Here is a 26,329-nt window from a genome sequence, read left to right as displayed (position 1 = left end):
ATAGTGGAGACATGAGAAAAATACCAAAATATATAAATAAAAGCTTCTTAGAGTGAGCAGCAGCCTCGGGTGAGAAGCTCTGTGTGTTTAGCGGTGTTGTGAGCGTGTGTGTGTGTGTTTATGTAAGTGGGGGGAGTTGTGATTAAAGCCTGGACCAGATGGACCACAGCAGTTGCTCTGTGAGGATGGATGTACCCCGACCAGGATCATACGTGAAACGTGCTGCTGTCCTCAAAGCCCCGAGCCCACCAGTAAACCCCCGCGATTCTCTGACCCACAGCACCACAGCCGCCAATAATACGCCCGGATCAGAATACAAGACGTTCCAGTAAAACGTTAAATATTTTGTCCTTCTTTGTCTTTGTGCTCAAAGTTAAACAGATTGAGACTAATGTTGCTCATGTCTGTACGTCCATGATATGCAAATAAAACATAACAGCAAGACAGAACTTTATGATCCATGTGAGGCCTGCTGGCCCCCTGAAGTTGAATGTCACCCCAAGCTGTGGACGCCTCTCTTGTCCAAATGGACGCTAATCCACCAGAGTCCTGTTGAGAATTCATACTCCGTGCCAGAACACATGCCAGAACGAACTGTGAATGCATAGCTAAGCCTTCCTGGGCGTCCACACAAGCCTTTTTTCTCTTTCTCATTCAGCTTTAGCCTTAAAAAATATTAGCCTCAATATCTTTTGAACAAAACATCTTGATGCCCTTTTCTACATTTTTTCACAGTAAAACATCAAAGGTCAACATATTTTGTTGCATTTTAAGCAGTGCAATATTGTGTTGTAGAAGGAAGAAAAAAACGAAATATTTTTAAATTATCTGAAACCTTTGTAGAACTTTAGCAAATATTACTTTCCCTATAGGAGCCAAATGATAAACAGAGTCCTTTGTGTTAAATTCCCCTCAGAGGTTTCTTAGCAAATATCAGAGAATCACAGCATCAAAAAGACAAAATGTATTATTGAAATATAAAGAGAATGGCTCAACTGCAGGCTAGTGAGGGTCCATCCATCTAAACTGAAGGTCAAGCATGAAGAGCATGTATTAGAGAAAAAACCAAGAATGTAACTTTGGAAGAGCTGCAAAGAACAACTGCTCAGGTAGAATATATTATGTTAGAGGACATATTAGATGGAGCTAAAATAAGGACAAAATTAAAAGAGAACCTAATAAAGGCTAAAAAAAACTTGAGTCTGGGATAGAGCTCTTCCCTCCAACAGAGCTGCCAATTCATACCGCTAATGCAACAGTGCAATGGTTTGCTCCTACTTTATGTTGTTTTAACACAAGAGATGCTCAGATGGTTTTAGAAATGTTCTAAATGTAACATCTGAAGCATTCACAGAGCAACATGTGAGTGACTCAAGGATTGTTTTATTCAGGGGTTTCAAAATAAAGGTGACTAAATCGAAATCCATGCCAGATTATTAATGGTTAAAAAAATCTAAAAAAAATCTAAATTCATGTATACATTTTCTTATATATATTCATTGGATGTGTTGAACTTTCAAAAAAAAAAAGATTCCCCCTCAAATTCTTTAATGTTTTTTGCTACTTTAAAAGAGGCTGAACATTTGAAGGACTATTAATACTCTTAAAAAGGAACAGCAATTATTGTTGTTATGTAAGACCCGACCATTGATTACAGCTGTTTCTACAGATATATCCGCATAGAACCTACATAGTGAAACATTTGCTCACCATTCAGCAGACCGAGCTTTTTAAGTCAAAGCTTTCAAACAGCCCCCTGTCATATCTACACAGTCTGCAGAGCGCCAGCCAAAGCAAACAGCTTTGAGTTAAAGTTGAAGAAAGTGGCTGTGACAAATGCAGCGAAGCCTTGTTGTGGGATCAGCGTGAAGAATTCACTTCTGATCTAAGGCGTTTCTTGCAGGGAGAGTGACACAGGCAGGGGTTAAGCTTACTGCGCTTCATTCCCACTGTCACGCAGGAAATAGGATGTTAGGGTAAAGTCCCAACTAGATTAGCTTTTTTTTTCATTATCATCACGAGATCACAAAACAGTTTCATGTATTTTTATATAAACTATGCAAATGATGAGGTAAACCAGTCAAATATGAGGCTGTTTAGTTGGTTTTTCTTTAGGTATAGATTATCCAAAAGGTTTAATATCCCAGTTTTATATTGTTGAATTAAACAGCTAACAGATCCTTAAAAAAAGCGATTGGAAGGGGGCTACCCAGAGGGCTGCAGAACATGCAGGGGGGTTGAGGGACGGACCTTTTCTTAGCTGTGTGATTCAGCTGGACCCTAAAGAAACAAACATTACAAGAAAAGCAATTTGATACTTTTGCAACGGAGGGATCTTATAATCTAAGTAGACACTCTTCATAGACAAAAATAATAACCTTAATGTCTAGGGACTCATTGAATCATGACACAAAGGAAATGCCAAAGCATTATTTTAGACTAAAAACACAAGATTTTAATGCATTTTCTTTCTTTTAATATATTTTCTTTTCAATTTCTTTTTTCCAGTAGCTGTTAGGTCAGGTGAGGGAAATAATATATAAAATTAAACTGATCTGGACAGACAAAAAGAGGTTAGATGCAACATAGAGCTAACAGTTTTTTTTATTATGACTGCATTAATCGAAACAACTTGTGACTTATTTGTAGTCATGTTTCTTGTAATCTAAAAAAAAAAATTCTGAAAATCTAAAACTTGATGACATTCTTTGATGTTATTATTTGCTAGACTCATTTCTACACAATGGCTCTAATTAGAAGATCAGGTTTAACATTGTTGGATAGCCTCAATATAAAAGGAAATTCATTTTTACTAATCTTAGATTTGTGAATGGATTTCAGTGTAGGTTTACTTCACATGCCCCCTGTCTAGCTTTTAGACACATTATCTTTTTTGTCTCTTGGACATTATTTTCCTTCGAGGAGCATCTTCCTTCTCTTCAAAAGCACAAATATCTCTGTGCTTTGAAAGAGAAGGAAAAGCTGTATTTTCGACGTGCGTCACCAAGGCAATTGCTTTACAAATCTCTCATCATGAAAATGCCCAAAGAAACATTGTAAATGTGCCATTTACAAAAGTCAATCGAGTCTAAACAAGCTATTGTTGCACAGAGAAGGCGATGTGTTATCATGTGAACAGCTGTTTGGTGTCTGGGGCTTGGTGATGCCGAGCCCGACACCGCCAGGGGAGGCAGACACATTGAAGTCTGTGATTCTCATTTGCTGATTGTTACCGGCAGAGGGTGGACACCTGCCAGGAAAAAGGGCAGTCATCAGTCTGAGTAGCACGGCAAGATGCTACTTCTGCCAGAACTTCAATAGACTAACTAAATCCATCCCTCAAGGGCGAATCAAAAAGAGCCGGAGTGAAGGAGAAAATACTGCACTAATAAATGTATGAAGCTGTTATGGTGCATCAGCTGCCGTAAATTAGGTGATATTTTGAAATGAAATTATTCAGACTTCATAAGGATTTCATTGTTCTCCTGAGTTCTTGCTGAAATACGGGTTTGTCTCTGGTGAATGTGTTGCACCCTTTATGTGTAATGGTGATAATCCTGTTTGAAAATGTGTTTTCTGCCTTTTGTCCCTATTTGCAATTATTTTATCTGAACCTAACGTGCAGTTGCGAAGATGAGGTTTTCTCGCTAAACAAAGAAAAACTTTTGATTCCTATTGTTAATAATCTAGATATTTTCTTCTAGAAGGCTGAGGTAACACCTCAGCTGGCATCCTCACTTTTTTCAGTTTAAATAGAAGCCTTATTATGCAGAGGGAAATATAAGACAGGTGTTGAAACATTGCGTCTTGACAGTTAACAAGACTCAAACCGAGAGCGCCCACAATTATCACTGCCTGTGCTCTGCATTTTTTAAAGCCAACCTGCAATACTGCACACGCTATTCTTTACCTTTTTCTTCACACTTGTTATCAGAACCGGCTGCTACCCAAGCAGCACAACCGCAATTCAGACCTTTAGATTCAGTATCAACAAACCAATTTGCCTGGAAGTGACAGAGACATACGGTGCAGTAGCATCTCAGTGCATAAGAGGAACAACAAAGCCTGCAGTTAATCCATTAAAGTCTATGATTGGGAGTTTTAAGGGAGCTGGGTAGTTAGGAGGGCAAGAAGAGTTCAAGACAATTAGCCCCAACTCTGCTTTCAGAAGAAGCATCTTGGAAACGCAGGCTGAAAACGTGTTTGCAATTCAGGCCCAAATTATTCATATAAGTATCACTTTCTGACACTTGAGCTGAAAATTAGATGTGTATTAAAGTGTGATGGGTTAGCCATGGCCCTGTTTGCAGTCTCAAGGTAAACCTAGCTTTTAAAAAAATCATCAACTTTGAGATCCTTGCTAAGGTTGTGGAAAATAGACTAAAGCAGCAATGCCCCGTTTGTCACGGTTTGTTTGGAGGTTTTTGAGAGGACCCGAATGCAGAGGCTGACAGGCAGGGGTGAGTTCTTTAAAGATTTAATGAAAGATCATGCAGCAAAAACAGGAATCCAAAAAATCCAACTTAAAAATGTTAAACAAAAACAGGTATCCAAAAATCCAGCATAAAAATAAAACACAAACCAGAATAATGGAGACATCGGGTGAAAACCATCGCAAGGATCCAGGGTGAGACAAAGTAAGGCGAGGAACCAGCACAGAGGGACTGCAGAGGGAGTGTATTTATGGCTGACTGAACAAAGGCAGGACTAACGAGCTGATAAGGAGCAGGTGTGAGTAGAGCTGATGAGGAAGCCAAGGGAAAATAAAACACAAGGGGGCAACAGAGGACAGACAAAGAAAAATCTAAGCAACTTAAATTAATCCAGAACACACCAATAAAGCTATAAAAAAAAAGGAAAAACCTGGATGAACTTGAAACTGAAAATTTAGAAAAAACCAACAGAACCAAGATTGTTACACCCTTCTCAACTCTCACTGTGCACTGCTAGACAGCTGTATAATAGAGGGACCCTACTTCTTCTTATGTTTGTAGAAAAAAAGAAAAAAACGGTCTGTTTGGAAATATGTCCAGACTCACTCATCATGGTCAATTCCATTAGTAGTTATTTAATTATATATGCAAATATTTTTCTGTCATAATATTTATAAGGATTAAACACAAAATTTTAGAGTTGCTGAAGTTTTCTGCAGCATGAAAAATCTTGCTGTTGTTGTCCATCATGTTTCTGTAGGTTGTTTGTTAGCTCGCTTAGAGAGATTCTATTCTTTATCTTCTCTACTTGTAATGGCTTGGATTTTGGAATAACATCATACCTGACTAGAGTATTTTTGTGGAGCTGATTAAATTTACAGTGCCCATCAGTGTTATAGAAACCTATTGTTCTTACAACTTAATCAATCAGCTTTCACTATATTCTGTGAGTTGGAGTTAGTTGCCAAACTCAGAAAAGCCCACTAACCTCCAAAGATCCCAGTGTGATTGCTGACTTTAGGGTACTTTTTTTTTTGTTTACTTACTAATTGTTACTAGAAAAACTCATCTGATGAATACTAATATCAGCATTATAAAATTTCTGCCTTCTTTACAAAAAAAAAGACAAATAACTGTCTATTGTAATGTATGTGGTAGTTTCATTTCAAGCTCTTATACCTCGAGAAGCTTCTATGTCTGTGTTTGTGTTTCTTTCCAATTTTTTTATTCCTGTGTGTGTTTGTGGATCCAGACCAAAACCAATAAATGAAATGGGTATTTTCACATTGCTGACAGGGTGGCCAGCACTTCTGGGCTATAGCCACAAAAGCTTTTTAACTTTCGTTTTGCTGCAGGAGCAAAGAATTATAATTAATTTACTTAAAAGAAAAAACAAAATGTAGCTTCAGTCATCATCTTAAAGGCCAAATAATGCATCCAATCAACGCTATGTACTTTTTAATTAAATGGAAGTACTGCTAAAAGAATAATTACCCTTATCACATATCTTACATTTCTGCTTTTATTCATTGCATTGTTGCATTTGATCGTGCATCAAAAAACAGAAAGGTTCCAGCTTCACTGCAGCATTAAAGAAAATCATTTTTAAGTATCTCAACATGGATGTTTTTAATGGAAGAGTTAAACTACTCCCCATGTTTTCCATAAGCAGAAATATTATGCACGGGCACTAATAGAGTTCTAACTTTCTGTCACGACAACATATATATACACTACAGCACAACATACTGCTCGGAGCAGATTGCTTTTATAGCTAATTTACTGAGTAGCGGCAGTCATTCTTGTTTCTTTCTAAAATCATGATCCTGTGGAGCAATCTTGCAGAATAACACTGCATGCAAGAAAACCGTGAGAGACTATTTTCCCTCTCAAATCATATTCTCATTTAGAAAAAAAACCAACTATTTAGATCATATCAAAGGGAGATAAACAACATCACCACTCTGTCCATTATGAAATACAAAAACAATCACCTATCTTTTGTTACTGCAAAGAGAGATGCAATATGAAATTATTGGAGGTGATGTGTGACTAAGTCAATGTTCTTCGGAGACGAAAATTAGAAAAAACAACAAGTCTGGTAGGCATGTACAGTAGCACAAAGTCTTTCTCTTCTAACTGCCAAGCCAGAGCCTTTATTAAACAAAAAGGTCAGAGCGAAAGGGATACAAGATGGATGGAAGGCTGTGGGTATGTTGTCTGTAGCATTCAGCTGCAAATTGTTCTTCTTTCTACTCAAGCAGAGAGGAAAACGAAGCATGTGACAAAGGAAGAGAGACAAACAAGACAAGTTCTATTTGCATTCGTTTTTTGTTGCGTTTTACTTTGCTTTATCCTCCCTATTTAAAAAAAAATAAAGTATGATTGCCACTAGCCTCTAGACTGCATGTGCCAGCATATTTTCTTCTCTTTAAATATATAACAATAGCGAGTGCCTTTATACCACCTCCCGCCTGTCTGTGTGTGGGAATGTGTTCTACCTGGCCCTAATTAAGGGCGTAGCAAAGATTCTCATTAGTATGTCAGGCACATGGTTTCACCAGGCTAGCCTGCTAACTGCAGCTAACCAGACAGGTGGAGAGGTCAGAGAGAAAGCAGACAAACCATGGAGCTACTTTTCTATGTCAGCCCCAGTTATTTTTTTTCCAACCTTCTTTTGTTTACTTGTTTTCAGTTAATTGGTGCACCTTTCTATGCCGATGAACAAAAATGGCTCCGGAAATTTATAGGTTGCATGATGGAATATTAATTGTAAACTGCACATACAAGCAATATGAGAATAATGGCTGTACAAATCACAATAATGGATCACAGCAGATGATGAATATTTATAAGGTAGTAATTGATGGAGGATATGGTTTACTGTGATTGGCACCCCTTATAAAGATTTGTAAAAACCCTTAAATGCAATGCTTCTCTAACAACAATACCATTATGGAGGATAATCCAGCATTTAATCTGAGTAAATATATTACATGTAAAAAAAAAAAAAAACTGAATATGTATATTTTATGAAAAAATACTTTAAAAATGTTATTAGATTTTCAGGAAACTTATAGTTTTTTCTGAATGCTAGATAGGCACTCTTAAGCTTAGGGAAAACACTGTAAAAGAATTATTTAGAGCTTAAAGAATAGAAAAAGTCTTTCTTAGTTAGATTTCAAGGTTTTACGTCTTCCCTCCTAAACCTTATGTGACTCGGAAATGGGGGTGTTGACTTGGAGATATATCTAAGATAAATGTCTCATTATACACTAAAGTCATATCAGTATATTAGGATGTTTGATTGTTGTAAAGTGCCTTGAGAGGACATGTGCTGTAAATAGCTATAGAAATAAACTGAACTGAATTGAATACAAAGAGAAAAAAACTATTTACTGACATCCAAGGGTATACATTTATACCATGACATGTATGTAAACTCAAACAACTATACTTGTTTATACCAGCAGCTTTAATAGTCCAAATGTATCTGTTATAAATGAGTGGATTCTTTGTCCAAGTGGCAAAAGACAACATATGTTTCAGTAGATTGTGGGTGTGTGCATTCCAGAAAATAAAGGTTCAGGCAAGAGCATCAGCCTGTCGATTAACTTTGTTAATGGAGGTAACAGCTCCCTCTTCTTGTCAGCTTGGGATAAAGGGCATATGGATAATTTTAGTGCAACATTCTTATATTTTTCTTTTTTTATTGTAAAAAAAAAAAGGGTTAATACAGGCAGAGTGTTGTTTTCCATTTATACGAATAAACGCAGTTTTCACAGGACAACGGGATTGGAATAAAATCAAGTATGGCTATAAATACGAATTGATCTGATTTTGTTTCAGAAAGAATTCAAATGAATTACTGGTAAAGAGAAAAGATTAGCTGTGACTTAATAAATACAGTATAAATCCAAGCAACATCTGAGATAAAAAAGCACAGGGCAAAGCAGCTAAGCACTCCATCATCTGCATAAATATTAACCATGTGGTGACAGTTTACAATAAGGGCACACAATAAGAAAATCGTTTTTCGCTGCTCCCTTCCACATATCACTCCCATAAACCTTTACTCTCATCTCAGGGTGCCACAACCCTTTGCATACCTACTCAGCCAATCACAGGGTGTTGTTGAAAAGGTAGACTAGTGTGTCCTGGTGTTTGTTTTTACAGTAGTGTGTGGCAGGGCTTAAAGGACGGCCTAAAGCTTGTTTTCCCTCGATTTATTGGTTCTGTCCTTGGCTTGTTTATGCTTTTGTTTAAAAACTGTTATTTTCTCCTATGCGCAATCAGTCGGGTGGTTGATTATGGTCATAGTGAGTAGGAACCACTTTTATTTTCACATGTTTGTCCTTCATTAGGATTTTAGCACTGCTTTACTTTCATGGTAAGGACACACATCCTCCTGCAGCAAGAGCGTTAGTATAATACCATGTGGTTTGTTTTTAATCCATAAAAATTCTCTCCCATTAACCATCTTAAGTCGTCGGTAGTTTTGTTTATTTCGTACATATCCTTTTTTAGATGGTGGTGCAAAGGGTTCGCAAACAGGTGCATTTCGTCTGCATTTGCAACACTCCTTTTCACATTCACTTCGCTTTAAACAATGGATTAGGTTAGGTTCAGATAACAATGGATTTTGACCCTGAAAGAAAGAAAAAAAAAGAATATATATACATCCTTTGGATCTGCAACTGCACTTTCTGGATTACCATGTCCTGCAATCTTTTGCTCCAACACACACTGGATCAAATGAACCATTAATTACCAGGCCTTTGCAAACCGGTTTAACAGGCCAAATTCATCCGTTTGATTCGGGGGTGCTGGAGCAGAAACGCTTCCAAAAGCTGAGTAATCTGTCTTATTCCAGAAGTCTTTTTGGACCAAAACCTAAAAAAATAACTAAGAAATACGTCGCTTAGTTTACTTAGTTAACGTTTATACATAAGATTTTTGCGTTTGTCATTATAGTGTGAGGACATGGCTACCCTGTAGTCTATATTTATTGGCGATATTACCTCACTGGATAACAATTGTAACGCAGATGTTTTAAAAAAAAAATGTTAATTTAGATTGGGAAAATAGCATGATTGTTAGTAATCAATTTATCCTTATCTAACTTTATGTGCTCATTATGGTTTGCCACTTTTAAGAATCTATCACTTTATAGTTATGCAACAGCAACAGCCTAACAGTTCTGAAATTATGAGTTTTGAAGTGGAAATGGGAAGGAACGAAATGGCTCTGCATGGGTCTGAAATAAAGTTACATCTGAATCAGATTGGGTTTTAAGTTGGAAAAGAAAAATCACTTTAAATATCAGTTTATCATGCATAGTTTAGATTAACATCTATATGGGCTATTACACATCTGAACAAGTGAAACAAGTAATAAAATATAAAGCAAACATCCTAATATACTGTACTGTAAAAAAAAAAGAGAATTAATTTATTTCATAAAAGTCTTTGTTTTCAAGAGACAAGGAGTACAGCATAAAGAGATATGGTTTGTGCATGCGGTACTATAGAGGATTTAACATGCGCCCTGTAATAGCTAATTTATATACACTGTGCTGCACAGGCATCCTATTACCATAACGCCAGAGGCTGCAATCACTCCGCTTTGCTCTGCTCTGCTTTGCCCGGTTCACTCAAGCAGAGACTTCAGCTCCGATTGATTGCTTTGCTGGGATTCAAAGAGCCTTTTCTCTGCCAAAGCGGCCAGAGGTTGGCGTGTGCCGACGAAGGCTCGGAGCCAGCCAGAGAGCTAAGGTGTTAAAGCTGGCGGGAGGGGTCCATGACAAGCAACGCAGCCAGCCAATCATAGGCTTCTAGGGAGAGCTGCGGGAGCGAAGGGGTGGGCTCTGACCTTCCAGCTGAGCAGGCAACTGGGCGGGAGGTTGTAGGGAGGGATGGGTGTGGGGGCAAGGAGAGAGAGAGAGAGAGAGAGAGAGAGAGAGACTTGCTGCGGCTCAGTTCTTTCCTCCAGACTCATCTCATTCTCCTCAGCATCTGCGGAAGAAGGCAATGTTTGCTCCGTACACCTCAACTGCGCAGTCTTCTACTGAGAGCTAAGATTTAGGGAGAAAAAAGGGAGGCAGGAAAGCAGGTGAAAAAAATAAAGAGGCAGTTTCATAGAAGACTGAGACAGGGGGAGAGATAAACAGTGTAGGAGGGGGAGTTTCCTTTCTGAGGCGCTGGTGTAATTGAGGAGAGAGGGAACTGTGAGACAACGGCTGGCATCTCCCAAATGGAGTGGAATGGGTTTAAGATGGTAAGAAAGGCTGCCACTTTATTTGAGGCTTTCCTCTAATGCCAGGGTAGGCTATATGTGTACATGTATTGCGTTCTATACTGTGCCTCTGCTTCTTTCAAAGCCAGTACGGTGGCACAGTTCAACTATTTCATATGCAGCATGTGGGGTTCATACTTGCGGCGTAGAGGGTTGCAGCAGGGGGTTTGTCTCCACATTCCGGAGGCAGAACATTTTGATGATAGGAGTTGTGTGGGTGCATGCGTAGAAGGATGGGAAACTGGAGACTGGAGAAAAAAGGAAAGGATTTATTAGACTAGAGAGCAGTATATTTTACGTGAAAACCAGCTCTGTAGTGTTGACCCCCTGCTTTGCTGCCTTCAAAATCTGCCGCAAGAACGATTTTCCCCGCAGCATGGTTGACTTTACATTTTTAAATGCTGGATTCATTTAAACTTTCAAATTACTGCATGCAAGTTGCATGTGCATGCTGCACTACTAATAAGTACGGGAATGTCCTCACAGTAGGACCATGCTTGCCATGCAGGTGAAGGCAGATGAAACAGAGATGCTTGAAGTTTAACCATCCATGAAAGCATCATAGAAGCATGTACATATTTCTTTTTTTTCTTCTTTTTTTAAGTGCTGGGAAATGCCTTTTCCTGAAGCATTATAATTTGTTTGAGATGTTAAATTGTTTTGCTTGATTACTAGACAGTAGGCATGGGTACTACAACCTAAATATTCAACAGTATCAATATTTGTTCACCAAAATTACTAAACAAATGTATAGTATACGATTTGATTGGTTTGGCTTCAAACAAAACAAGTAAAGAATATAATAAAGTTGCATAAATAATATATAACTTATATCAGTATAGTTTTTATTCTGTAATAATTCAATATGTTTTTTAATCACAAAAATATAAACCTGCTAATAAAGTAGCAAGTAGTTTATTTAATATAAACGCTTATAGTAAAGTGTTTTCTAACTTTTTGTTGCCCTTTTATGAATATAGCAACACTGGGAGCATAACAGGTTGACATTCGCTGTTTTTTTTAGCCTTATTGTACCAGCAATCCTATTACCGTAAGAAGAATGATGGGTGGTGACCGCGTAGTAACACACCTGACATATTTCCTATCGGTGAGGAAAAAATGTTGCAGCCTTATCTTAGCCTGCTGACCAGGAGTGTGCAGCAACAGGTGTGGGAGGGACAGCACTTCATTACTCTACGCTCATTTCAGCTAGATAAAATTCAGCACCTTTTTAATGCCTCACATTTAAAGTACTATTTGTAACCTTTTGTTCTCATGATCCGTTTTAACACTTTTGCATACCTTTATACTGCTAACGAAGCCGTGACCACTGAGAAGTAGCAGCATGGAGACTCATGATGTTATACTTTACTTAGCATCCTCAATCTTGCTGTAATACTTGTTTATTCAGCAATAAAGTCACTCTTTCACTAATTAATTAGCAGACATTTATCCTCCTGTTCTGTAATAATCATCCTTATTTCTTTCTGAATGGAGTCAATGATATCTTTTTTTTTTTACTGAATGTGTATCAGTTTTCTTTTATGATATGTGGCTACCTGTTACACTTAATAATGATGTTTGTACTCATGTAACTTTTAAAGAAATGCATTCAATATGCTAACTGAAATGAAGGCGATTCCTTTCGTGGCTGATTTACTCATGAAACATTGAGGCGTTCAGATTTATGCTGGTGTAGGCAGTAATACATGACTGATGTAAGGAGACTGTATAATGTGTAGGCTGTATGTATAGATCCCACTGGTAGAATTTTGCTATATTTGACAGAAATAAATGTCAAAGCCCAACAGAGAGCAAGAGCCGAATAGGTTGTAAAAAAAAAAATATCAAACACTCATTATCATTAAATGTTTTGATGAGTGTGCATCAGGAAGATTTATAGGACCCAGAGGTACATGTGTATGAATTACTTATTTATTTATTTATTTATTAATAATTATTCAAATGTATACACCCTCAGGCATGTGCTCCAAGGTAACACATCAGAACTAATGGGGTGGATGTGTTAGGAATGTGTAGCTCCTGTTGACTCACTGTGTGCTACAGAGTGATTTACATTTTACTTCCCGTAAGAAAAGCATGAAACAAAATTGCAGTAGACAGACTATTGTTTTATTTTAAGTTTTTTTTAAGGTTTTGTAAAGTATTAATTTTAGCAAGAGCAGTAAAGTCATTTTTAAACACAATGAAGAATGATGGATGGAAAAATACCACACAAAACTAACAGGGCTGTAAAGTACATAGCTTTAAAACATGACTTATTGTGCTGTATTTTTCATTAGAAATATACAAGCTTAAGATTGAGATTATATAACTTTTGATAGAGCAGCTCTCATGATTGCATTTTTGAATTTACTTTTAATTTACTGCGTCCAAATTAAGAACAATCGCTGTAGGTTAGAGCCCTGCTTCAGTCTACTTCCTTTAAACTACCGTACATACATTTTCTCTTTTAAGTCATGATACTAAAACAAAAAAATTAGTTTTCAATAGATTAGTTCAAAATAGCAATCTTCAGATTTCAACAGAAACAAGAAATCAGTGTCACCAGGTAAACAGTGGCGCCACCAGGGGGTGGCCAGGGGTAAATGGCATGTACTTATATAGCGCCTTTTTTCAAGTCAGGAGACTTGACCATAGCGCTTTACACTACATTCATTCACCCATTCATGCACACACTGATGGTGGCAAGCTACATTGTAGCCACAGCTGCCCTGGGGCTCACTGACAGAAGCGGGGTTGTCGTACACTGGCGCCACTGGGCCCTCTGACCACCATCAGTAGACAATGCAGGTTAAGTGTCATTCCCAAGGACACAATGACAAGGGGTGGCCACTGGCCACTGTAAATTGTAGTAGCATGAGTTTATCATTTTATCCCATTATGCACAGCCAGCAACATAACATAAAAAACAAAAATCACACAATAAACCAAGATATGAGTAGGGCTTTACTTATTATTTATGATTTCTACAGGCAGGTTTACCACAATAGTAGATTGAAACCCTGAAATTATGGCTTTTACTTTCAGTGTGCCACCCCAAGATTTTTAGTGCCCAGATGCGGCCACTAAAAATCTTGGGGTTATGAAACATTTGTGGAGCTGCCACTGCTGGTAAAAGCCTCATCGGTGCATCTCTATGTTTTATGTCTGTGTTATTAGTTTTCCATGTCTGTGTGTGTAACCACAGACGTTTATCCATATGCAGAGTGACATGGTTAACTAGAAACTGATTACATCCAATGCCAGTTCACATTATGAAAGCAAAATGTGGAGATGTTTAATAATGATGCAGACAAGCAGCTACTTCCTAGTCTTTGTTATTCTCTCTATATGCCAAACACTCTCTAAAGTTTACAGTGTACAGATTCATGTTAAACATGGCAAAAACAAAGCCAGGAATTGTTTTCTTCAAGCTTGTCTTTTTATGATGATCCTCAAAATGATTATCTAATTGAATCTTTTTTTTTTCTATTTATATGCTGGGGTATTAAACACAGGTCACAGATCTGTTGGAAAATCTACACTCCTTAGAATGAAAACATGCAAGACATAGGCAACCCACTCACATACAGTTAACTACATGCAGACTTCATACAAAAGTTCTCTATTTAAGACTTAGACCCAAGGCTGTTTTTAGAGCCTTTGGGTTAAGGCTGTTGCCCCTCTATTCAATACTGATGACATTTATTAATACAGCTTAAGTCATATAAGTCTAAAATACAAGAATACCTTGTTTTACTTCTTCTAATTTCTACATGTTAGTTTTAAAACTTAATCACTCAGAGAATAAAAGCAGTAAATCTTCTTTATCACCTTGTCAAGCCTCTTATAACAATTCTTAGAAACTATCAGTTAATGTAGACCAGCACCCTGCTTTCAAATTCTAATGTCAAGATTAGAAACTCATATTTAACTTTAAGCCCATTCACTCAGCCGATATAAAACCTGTTTAGCCAATTCATTTATAATCCTTAAAAAAAGGAAAAGATTAGAAGTGCCATATATTTAAGACAATATTGGACTTTTCTATCTATTGTAGTTAATGCACAACAGAAAGAGAGCAATCAAGATAATGTTTCATCAACATGCAGAATAGTTGTCGTCCTGACCTTGACTAAGTGCATCTCAGACAATGACAAGAGGTAAACAGCCTCTTTTAGTAGTTGTCTGCTTTGAGTTAAGAGCTTAGACGGGCTCAAATGGTCACACTGGCTATGTTTGTGTCCTTTGTTTTTCTAGTATTATTTATGCGGTTGTCACACTCTAAAAACCCTCACTGCAGCTCTATGCAGATGACAGTCAATTTGTTTGAAGAAGATATCAGAGCTGACGCGTTCGGGCAACTTATTGTACAGAGCTTTAAAGCGGATTGAAGATAGCAGTGATAATGAGGACTGTGTTATTTAGCCAGACTAGGGGTGTAATATGGAAGACAAAGATGCACTAGAATGAACAGAAATCTTGCATCTTCTTCAGTTTAAAATTCAGAAATGTGATTATTTTTTTTACTACAGTGATGACAATATATTTCTCCATGAGGATGTTTGTCCTGCACACACATTATTATTTAAAGTTGTCTTGTCAATTAATGCATGGATTAAATCAGTACTAGAATATAAAGCCAGATCTATTTCCTTATTTCCTTATTTATTTAGATATGTAGAATAATGTAGCATAGGAAGGTTAATTAGTAGTGTGTGATTGTTCTGTTTTTTAAATCTAACCTCTAAAATTAGTAAAATAAAAAAATAAAAAAAAGACAGATCCACTGATTATTTCCCCTTTTCTCTCACTTAAAGCAAGCTTTGGTTAATTTTATGAACACTTAATGCCTATCAGTGTTTTACACAACAGTGTCAATGTAGATATTGCAAAATATTTTTTATCTTCAAATGTCTTTTCCACTTTCCTTCAAACAAAAGCACGATGGAAGCAGTTAATGAGCCCAAAGCCTGTTTGAATAAGACGTTGCTGTAAAAAAAAAAAAAAAAAAATCTCCTGTCCCAATTAGCACGCCTTGGTTTTTAAATATTCCTTTTGTGCGAAGCCTAAACACACATGAAGACTCACAAAATGGTTATGTAAAAAATTTAATAGGCTTCCACAGTGATTTTCTTCATTTATTTAAAATGTTTTTTTTTTTTTTTTTTTACTGCTCTCTCTCCCTCTCTCTGTCTCTCTCTCTCTTCCTCGTTCTCTTTCAAAAATCTAAGAGGCACGGCGAGGCATTTTGCTGCAAGGGGAGCAGCATTCACAAATACTAGACCTAATTCCTTTGGCAGCAGCTCAAACTGCTACAGACAGACACATAATCAGCTGGGGAGTGTTAGTGCCTCAGCCCACTAGCAAACATAGGACCAAGCCCTTGTTGTGCAGAGCTTTTTTTTCAGAATGAATTTCTTGATGGAAAATATGATGGAAGGAATGTGTCTGTATGGCTTTGTTCATTCAAAAGCACATAAAGGAAGAGAAGCCGTGGCTTTCCTATCTACTTTCCCTCTCTATCTCCTATTTCACTTCACTCATCTCCTCTGTCTCCCCCTCCTCCTTCCAGCTCTCTTTCTAGCATCCTCGACTGTACCCTGCGCTTTTTGGAATTCATACAGATGTTTGGATTTGACTGGCAGTTTCTCCTGAGACTGTGCACAAGTGGCTGACTCCTCTCATCTGCATTTTGCATCCTTGGAAAAAGTAAAGGGGGGCGGGGGTGCAGAGCATCAGCAGGCAGACAGGAATTGTGTGCACATGTACGAATTTGAGCACTGCTGTGCCGTTTTGCGTGATGGTTGGTGTTGGCAGCTTAACTGGCTCCAGCGCTGCCTCGTGATTTCTTAAAGGACGTTTCAAGGTCATGCTTTTGAGAGGTCCCCGCTGCCTTAGGATGTATTAAACATTTATATATTTCTGTAACTAGATAAATTATGAAATCAGCATGCAAGTGGACAAGCTAAAAAAAAGGACAGATCCTGGTTGGCCTGGAAGTAAAGACTATGTCATTACGTCTTCTCTATAGTATCAATATTTAGTGTTTTAGAACGCTGACTTTAACCATCTATGTTACTAGACTTACCAAGTTAAATAAACTTTCCAAAGTTAATCCATTGCTTCTGTCTAAATGCTGGGTTTTCCTAATTTTTGTCATTCTTTACTTTCTTTTGTGTGTCCACCTGTTTAATTCAGTTTATAGAGCACTTTTTCATAACACTTGTTCTGAGCTTTACTGAGTCAAATTAGTCAAATCATACAGGCACATGGGTGCACGTTTTTTATCTGAGGAAACCCAGCAAAATGCATGGATACCTTCACGTGCAGGATTCACTCCTCCTCAATAAACATTTAGCAACTGTGGACAATCACTTGCAATGTGTGCTTAAGTCAACAGAGATGCCTCATCTGGAACACATAAACACTCTTACTTTCATTCCTGCTTTTATTTATTTTTTTCTATTTTTTCCATCTTTAAAGGTCCACATACTTTTTCCCCTCCATGTTTTTTAACCTTTCACTCTGTTTCTTCCAAAATCTATTTTTCTTCTTTTTTACCCTCCTAGATTTAGAATCAACTTTAATAGACACGTTTCTGTGCACAAAATGGAATTTGACTTTAGCTTCTTATTAGTAGTATCCTATACGGAGAAAGAATGCTTAAAAGGGAAAAATGAAGGAATATTGGATAAATATATATAAATATATTTATATATACTTTAGTTATATTTTTTTTAAAATAATTTTTAGAATTATTTTTTGTAGGTTGAATTTAGAAATGAAACTTCAGTTAGTTAAATGTAGGTGATTGTAACCTGTGAAGAACAGGGTTGAACAGAATAACAGGTTTATTCTTTCTCACAAGAAGGAATTTGAATGAGGTCAAAAAATTAAACTAATGAAGCATTAAAGGTTTTTATATCTTCGGATTTTGCTGCTATAGCTATGATAGCTGATCATTTAAAGCCATTATTCCTTACCTGTGCACCCCAACCCTTTAAAAGGGGCACTCGAGATCTTAGAGGGTGAGGTGAGAGAGGCGAGGTGAGGCTGCTAACATGTTTGGCAAACCTACACCTGCCCTGTCCCAGGTTCATTTATGGATTTATAGTGATATAAAATGAAAGGTTTTGAGAGACAAAAATAACTAATTAGAGTGAGCGCACCAAGCTTTACATCATTATATATAAAGTATGTATAAAACAATATGTTACTGATATCCTGTAATACACACAACAGCAGCAAAGTTTGCAAAGCCTGGGCTGTGGTTTATATGCATTTGTGCAGGTGCAAGGAGATGGTTTGTTCTTCATGATCCAGAAAGTGACGGACAGGCAGGAAATACCCATGACAGGTTGCCAGTCAGATTTGCATCATGATTTAAGAGACTGCCTGCGTCAGAAATGCAGTCTAATTTTTACAAAGCCTGACTATTGCAAGTAGAGTTTAAAAAAACTCCAATGAGATAATTTTACATTTTAGGCTAATTCTAAGTTATAGAACAAGTTCATAGAAAATGGTCAAAATAAAGTTTTGTACAGACAGATTACTGTAGATTATTTTCTCAATTAGTACCTGAGTTATTGTGACAATAAAGTTAAATCCTGTAGGAGCTGCTGCCTCTTACAATCTGATAGATAGAAGGATGAGAGGGCTGATATTTTTAAAGAAATTGAAATTTCTAGAATTTTTTTTACAGCAACAGCAAACTGATTTAGGAGGATTTTTTTGGCATCAAGTCGGCATCTTATTAATGCATCCATGTGTGTGCTAACGTGTGTACAACACAGGGCGAGAACAATAGCAAGGAGGGGATCCACTGTATTTTCACGATGCAAGAAAGCAGATCATAAGAATTTAATATCAACAAGCACTGTACTAAAATCGCAATGTTGGAAAATGCAGAGACAAGCTGGAGTTTGTTGGATTTGCAAGTTCAAATAACGGTTCTAATAAGTTTACTGTGTAGCTGTGTTTACCTGTTACTTGAAGATTTATAGCCTAAATAAAAGATAAATGAGGATTCTTTGCTGCAGTCAGTTTCTGTGGAGAACATTAATTCTTGCATAAAAAAGGTTAGAGTTTCAGATGCACTGATCAGGTCTTTTTATATCAAAACATTTTCAGTTCTTTATTCCATGTGATATATTGTTGTTTAACTGTAAATGCAAGAAATATGGACTAGAGGAGATCTTTGTAATATGCTCATTGATAAAGGCATTAGTTTAAAACCATATAAGAAAATGATAATTTCTGATTCCTACTATGTCTTGATAGGCTTAGAATATAAAATTGGTTTTGCTTTTTATAATATTGTCTTTCCAGGTATGAATTATAATACAAGAAATAAAAAAATAAGAATCATGTATATCATAATTTACAATCAGTGGATGTAATTCAATTTGTCAATTTTGCTTATTAAGGCCTAATAATTCTAAAAAAAAAAATGATGTTCACAATTTTTACACAAACATCTTTACTTAGTATTTAAAACTAAAAATAAATTGAAGAACATGAAGAATAAAAGATAAAAAAATACATACATTCGAAAGTCTGTTATTTTGCTGATGTGTTCAAATACTGCAAATTGGATTTGTGAAACAACATGCAAAACTGAAACCTCTTTTTTTGTTTGTTTGCTTCTACATCTTTTGGGGTTTTTTCTGGCTCATTTCCTACCAGAAGCAAACTCTTGGTTTAATTAAAAATATATGACATTTAAATTTTCTTTGTTATATCAAATCTACTTTGAACTGGAATAAGCTACTTAAGTAATTTGTCTACTGGCACAAAACCTTCTAAAGTTTATGACTGCAACAGCAGTAGGAGGTTAATGGAAAGTCAAGCTATGGTCGATGGCTAATAAAGATGGTACCGCCCAGTATAAAGATCATAACACTGGAGCTGACTCAATTTGGAAATGGAAACCCTAGTGCATACAAAACACCTCCTCTTTCCTGATGTGATTAGGCTTGTTGTTGTAGTTTACAGAGAACAGGTAACATTAATGTTGGTAAATTTTTTGAGAGGAACGAGAAATATAATCAATCAGTTCATATCCTCTTCCAGTTGTGAGGATAGTGTTCCTTCCTACACAAAGGAAATGTAGACTGAAATTCAGGAAACGTGATATCCAGTGCTTATCACCCCAGATAAACATCTCCAGCAGGCATGATCAGCACCTGTTAAATTGATATCGGAGGTAGGAGGACGAAAAGACAGGGACGGAGAAAATGAGAAAAATAAAGAGAAGTATTTTATCTCTCAAGGCTCTTGCTGTTAGACTCACACGCTGTTCTAGGATTATTTTATTGCAATCAGCCACCACCTTTTTATGTTGTCACCATGGCATGCGCCACAGTATATGAGCAGAGATAGCCTCCTGTGGGTATTTTCAATTACTCTGCACTATACAGCAACAGGGGGGATTTATCTGCTCATTTGACTACACGGCACTCTTAATGGTTTGGCCGGTCTGCCGCAGGCCTTGGCTGTTAGCCGTTCACTCCTACATCTTCTGCCTTTGTCTCTCAGTCTTTATGTTGCAGGAAAAGCAGTTTTCTCTGTGAGAATTGTGAATTGAGAAGGTCTATAACAATTGAAAATGGGAAAGTTAAACTGTAAATGGAATCTGAAATAACTTGTAAGAAGTAGCTTTATAGCATTTTTAAGAGGATAGTTTGAAATAAAAATTATTTCTAAGATCACAGCGGTTCAATGCGTGGAAAAAGGCCATTCTTAGCCCTTGAAATTATTGTTATAAGGCCCACAACTACAGTTTAGAAATGGTGCGAATATGGTCCATCGCCACATGCTTTGGATGTAGATAGACGCTTTTAAAAAAGTTCTTCATCTGAGAAACAATGAAAGAGTAAATAGTAGGCACTAAAACTAAGTATGTCTTTCATCAACCCTGGTTTCGTAGTTGTTTTTTTGGTTTTTGTTGATTTTAATTTCATAGGGACTAGGAAAAAATCTAATTTCAGCTAATTTTTACTGCAAAGATGACTCAGAAAAACATGGCTGAATAATGTATTTTTATTGATAGTGAATCATACATATTTTTTGTTGCTTAGCTTACACAAAAATCTCAATAGACTAAGAAAATAGGAAACGATTGAAAACAAAATGTTCAAAAGCTTTGAGGAATTGTGGCCTTTAAAATGATGCAAACATGCAAAAACTTTTATGTAACAAATAATCCATAATCTGCAAATTTTTTTGTCTGTAAATATCAATGCAATGCATATTAGTCTATTGTTGATCAGACTGAAGCAAAAACAGGCTGTGTCTGAACATTTGCCCTAACCCCTAAATCCCTCAATCACTGTATACAGCAGGTACTATGTAGTGGACTTTATAGTGAACTCAGTTAACTGACCGTTCAAAGAGATTATCACTACTTTTCAGCCCCAGTTGGTCATGTAACTCTGGCTCCAAGGCGTGGTGCCTGCGCCATCTTTGTTATTAGTTGCTGCTGTCAGGGAGCGACAGCCTATTGCGACCGCGGGGCGCTGTGACAGCAAATCCCATAATGCTTTGCGAGGAGAGCTCTCCACGCAAAGCACTCCGAGATATATCTGCTTGTCTAGTGACCATGAATGATTACTACTTATCAAGGTGCGTTGTGGGAAAATTTCGAGTCCAATCCTTTTTCATCCACTAGACGTTCGTACACTCATCTAAAATGGCGTAACGTCTACATAGTGCCCAGTATAGTCATTTTGGCTACTTTTGAAAAGTTTTGGACTCAGCTGTTTAGAATGGATAGTTTTTAACGTCTGAGAAGTTATATTTGTATGCAAAGCTTTTATATTGCTATGGGTTTGAGCTACAAGAAAAAGAAACCTGGAGGCTAATTAAATGGTTTTATGATTGAGCAACCCTGATCACTAACAGGCTGGTCAGAAACTCAAAAATCTTTTGAATCATTTAACACCCCTTATCTAAGCACAATTACATTGCACTAGTAAACACAGGCTGTGGTACTTACTCTGTTGCTGAGTCAAGAACACTCAGAGATAGCTTTCACAATCAATGGGATGCTTAAAAGCAAAGATGCAGAATCTATTTTACATGTTGGGACTTTTAGGGTTATCTTCTCTAAGAGACTAAGACAGTCAGTGAGAGCAAGACCTTGCTCTGTTTTATACTTCTGAGATAACAACTTCTGTCACGCAACTTGGTTTAGAATGATCACATTGCAAAGTACTTTTGGAGACTTACTTACTCACACTGTTTTCTAAAAGGAATATTAAACTTGGTAATCTTTTAGTCCTTGCTGTAAAAGAATACTATAACATCATTTTACATCAAATCTTTCCCCTAAAACATATAAAGTATTAATGGCCAGCAATAAAGATTTTAAATCTTTTAAGATTTTAAATGCTGTAGAATCTCTATAGCCTTAAAGTCCAAACCTGCTTAAATTATTTGCCACATCATCCCTCCAAAGAAGAGGATGATTTTGAAGTGTTTTGGCACAGGAAGGGAATTAACGTACAGCTTGTTGCACTGCTGGCAAAGCATTTGCTTTCTCTGCAGCTACATGTAGTTTTGACTTATTCATTGCCTCTATCAATTTATTAACTCATTAAGACAGATGACGGACGGCTGTCCTTTTCCCCTTGCAGCTATTAGATTATTTAAGCTCCGGTTCAGAGGCAAACCAATAAGCAGATTATATAGACACACAAGTGCACAAACAAACATACACTCACACAGTACCCAAGGCTGTGAAATGAATTCTTGAGTACAATGGTCAGCTAATGTCTATGTGCTGCAGCTTATGCCTTTGCTGCAGGGCAGACACACATGTGCACGCTCACCAACAGAGACACAATCAGGATGTGTCTGATGGTGGAGCAGTTATTAGATTAGGTAGAGCTCTGCTTCTGCTAAGCAGCCAGATATGTGCCCCTACAGAACCCTTGTTCTCCAAAGAACTGCTGGGGTATAGGCATTGTTCTTATCGTATACCTTCAGGCTGTTTAGAGCTTTTTCTGAAATACCTGGTTCTTCAAATCCAATATTACCACTTCCAGCCTCAAAGCAGTTTTAATTAGAACTCCTACTGTGTGCTATACTAAAAATTGGAGTTAGATGTTTCTGATTTGCCTCTATAACCTTTAAGGATTTTCTTTGCCTGCAAGCAAATAAGTAAAACGGCAGCCTTTAAGGAAAGTGCTGATGTTTTGCAGTTGGTTTGAAAAGCGTTATTCTGCTGACTTGTTTATGCCTAACCAAAAACATACATCTAGTGTAGGTGTATTTTCCTAAAGCTAGGATCCAGCTTCACTCTTATGCTGTTTGCCTGCACAGGTGCACAGCCCCATTCACCTGGATGCCGTTTGTGGAAGCGGTGTCCTCTGTCATGACACACAGTGTTGCTGACTCAGTCAGGTCAGCCTGCCTCGCACTACTGGCCTCACAGTATGTTTTCATACATCCTCCACCTTGTGTCCTACTCTATAAGTAAAAGCAACTTCAGCGCAAACAGAAATGGGCACGGGAGAAAAGTGCTAGCTGTTCACTTAAAGCACTGGTCATTTAAACTAATTCAGTTACAGCAACTGTATCTTCATGTAGTTTTAACAAATACATGTTGTGTATTGTGATTTCTGGAAAAAAAATCAGCCTTGATTCATATTAAAACAAAATAAAGTCATTATTTGCAAACAATCAGTAAAACTGTCCCAGAATTTAGGATCTGCCTATTTTCATTGCTTTTTTTTAAATCTTACTAGTAATAATATTAAGACAATAACAAACTGAGACAAGTCCAATGTGTTGTTTAGAAAACAGCATTAATGATATTGCAAAATTATTCATGTTTTGTGTTTAATTTTTTTAATAGCAGGCCTTAAAAAGGCTTAAATACACATCGATTTTTTACACTGGCTCTTTTTATAAATCTCGTTGAAATAACAGAAAAATCGGAAATGCGTTTTGATACATAAAGAGGGATCATTTTAAAATTCCTTAATTTTCTGCTGACTAGTTCTATTTAAACTATTTCCTTTGTCAAGGAATCTAAGCAGTAATTCAGATTAAAAATTGAATTGGTCCAAATTTGACCTTGAACAAAACCATAAAAATAAAAATGTTCTACCCATCATTTAGAGGAGCAAAAAGTAGAGTAATATATTATCTTGCCCACAAACCCTAATAACATTTTCCTCCTAAAAATACCTCAAAATTATATGTTTATGCAGGTAAAATGTTATCCCTTGCTCTAGCATGTATTTTTACTAGGTTTGGCTGCAAAGTTATTTAGTTGATAGAAAACCATAATTTAAAGCACTATTTAAAATATGATAATACAAATGTAAATTTCTCAAAATGAATCTAAGAAATGATTAATGTATTCTGATGGTTTTCCTAATTCCAACAAGTGTTTATTTTAGATGAAATGGTCTTAAATCATAAAATCAGCTTAGGTCGAACTGCAGAAGCCCTCATTCTAATTATTTAATATTGCATTGGAAATTTTGTAGCAATATATCCACATTTTGTCTTCCATCCTCCCTCTGTTGCTTTCTATTTTGATTTAAATGAACAGGAATGTAGAGCTAGTATCTGTTATGGGTTATTTCTGTCAGTTGTGAGCATCAACTTTGTAAATGTTTCAAAAGAAAGCTACATATACTGCATTTTTACTTTTACGACATTTAAAATATAATTTTTATTTTTTTTTTAACTTAAATTGACCTTTTGAATATTGTTATTATAAGCATTGACACTGATTGTGGTACATCTCCTTTATATTGGCTTTATATCGTGCAGCTCTTGTTAGATACGATCATTATTAAGACCTTATCAACATTTAGGTTTAATTAGAGAGAGGAAAGCTCGGAATGGGACAATGGTTTAGCCTCTTTAATCCACAAAATGTCCTTAGTGCCTTGGCCGATCACAGCCATTCGTCACACCCTGGGATTACAACAGGACAGACACTGATTCGCAGGAAAGACATTTTACTGATTCGGCTTGAGCTGGAAGTCGAGGTGCAAGCTGCAGTGGCAAGAAGTGAGACAAAGGCTGGCAAGCTGTTGATGGGGATTTGATGTCTGAGAGGAGAGATGGCGCCACAGCTGACAGTTGGATCAGGAATTAGGAGTAAAGAGGGGAGATCTTGGGACTGCTACTGGCACAGGAGTTAAGCTAGAGGAACAGTGATGAGGACAAGGCCAGGGCTGGAGGGCTCGGGGACAGGGATCGGGCTGACGGGCGACGCTAGGCCATCCGTTCCAAGGCCCAGTCTCTCGTGCTCCGGGCTCCGTCCAAACGACCAGGCAGGTGTCCAGCTGATCTCACACCCCCACAGGGGAGGAACTGCAGAGCACCAGTCACTGGAGCTACACAAATTGAAGTGTCATCTCTAGAGTCAAGATGCTCACCAATTTTCTGCCTGCGTTGGTGCAGAGTTGGGATTCAGCCAGTGGACAAATGGCTCCAGTTCCGCCTACAGTTTGGCTGAGTAATGGAGGCTTTAATATGTGTGTGTTACAGACATAATGTGGCTCTTAACTATATATGCACATATATAGTTACAGGTCATTGTGCTTAACGCATGGGATCTTTTTTTTATTTTAGACTGCCCACGAAGGAATGTCAGTTTTAGTTTTTATCATGGGGAGAAAACTTGCATCAGCCATTAAAATTTCATCAGCCACAATTCTTTTCACTATATTTTATTATTTTAATATTTGTCTTGCTTACAAGGAAAATAGAAAAATGACCTAAATATCTTTATTAAAACTGATCAGTTGTTTGTCCTACATTTTTTGGAATGATTTTACGGTAGAATAAGTAATGCTGGCCATTTTGCGTTTGTGCTGTTTTATATCTGTAAAGATCATTTCCTATTTGATGCCTCAACTCATCAGCATACAGTTGGGAGAAATGCCTACATGACACCATAAATACTAAGAATCCCAGACATGATGATTTGAAGCATTTTTATGGCATTAAATTGATACCCCATGGGGAGCAGAGCCAAAATGAATAGCAATAGTGTTGAAGGATGATACAACTTGATTATAATATTTGAGTTTTTAAGCTGTAAAATTGGTTTATGACAATTTATTTCCATATTTCAAAGAAACATATTACTTAACCCAAAAACTGTAACTCAAATAGTGTTTTAAGGACGTATAGGAGATGGGTTGTTTGCAGGTGAAAAAAGGAAGAAGAAACAAAACTGCAATACGTAGGTATGAAATTGAGGTGTGTGAAAGGTTGAGCCATGCATGTTACTTACACATACTGATGCTTGTGGGAGCCTGCTGATAATACCTCTGGGTAAATTTACCCATTTGCCAGTTTGAACCGCCCACTGCTTCCTCATTCTAGTTCACACCTGTTAGCAGATGAGTTCCTACTCATGTGTGATTTAATTTAAAAGGCATTTATTTTCTGAGGATTTTATGTAATACTTGATTGTTCAGGATTCTGGATTCTCATTGAAAAAATGTTACACTTCTTAAAAAACCTGTAATTGAACCAGATAAACTAAGCAACCTCCTGGGTGGTAACAGACCACTATCTATTATGACCTTTGACCTCGCACAAGCGTGCGCCCATTACCATGA

General features: G+C 37.1%; 1 protein-coding gene across 9 annotated transcripts in view; it reads left to right on the top strand.

Annotated features, from left to right (window-relative positions):
• Positions 1–26,329, top strand: part of elavl4 (ELAV like neuron-specific RNA binding protein 4) — a 96,546-nt gene that overhangs the window by 7,745 nt on the left and 62,472 nt on the right. The window contains exon 1 of one of the 9 annotated variants that reach the window (XM_015379819.1): positions 10,437–10,709. The exons of 7 other annotated variants lie outside the window; for them this stretch is intronic. In XM_015379819.1, the coding sequence (XP_015235305.1) occupies positions 10,686–10,709 (24 nt within the window). In that variant the 5' untranslated portion in view covers positions 10,437–10,685. Of the gene's footprint in view, positions 1–10,436; positions 10,710–26,329 lie in introns of those variants that run through there. One more of the 9 variants, XM_015379816.1, reaches the window with a different exon arrangement.

This window comes from Cyprinodon variegatus, unplaced genomic scaffold, assembly GCF_000732505.1.
Source record: "Cyprinodon variegatus isolate N-32 unplaced genomic scaffold, C_variegatus-1.0 Scaffold200, whole genome shotgun sequence".
Taxonomy (NCBI): Eukaryota; Metazoa; Chordata; class Actinopteri; order Cyprinodontiformes; family Cyprinodontidae; genus Cyprinodon; species Cyprinodon variegatus.
Note: the sequence above shows the minus strand (reverse complement) of the source record. Positions and strands in the feature narration are given on the sequence as shown.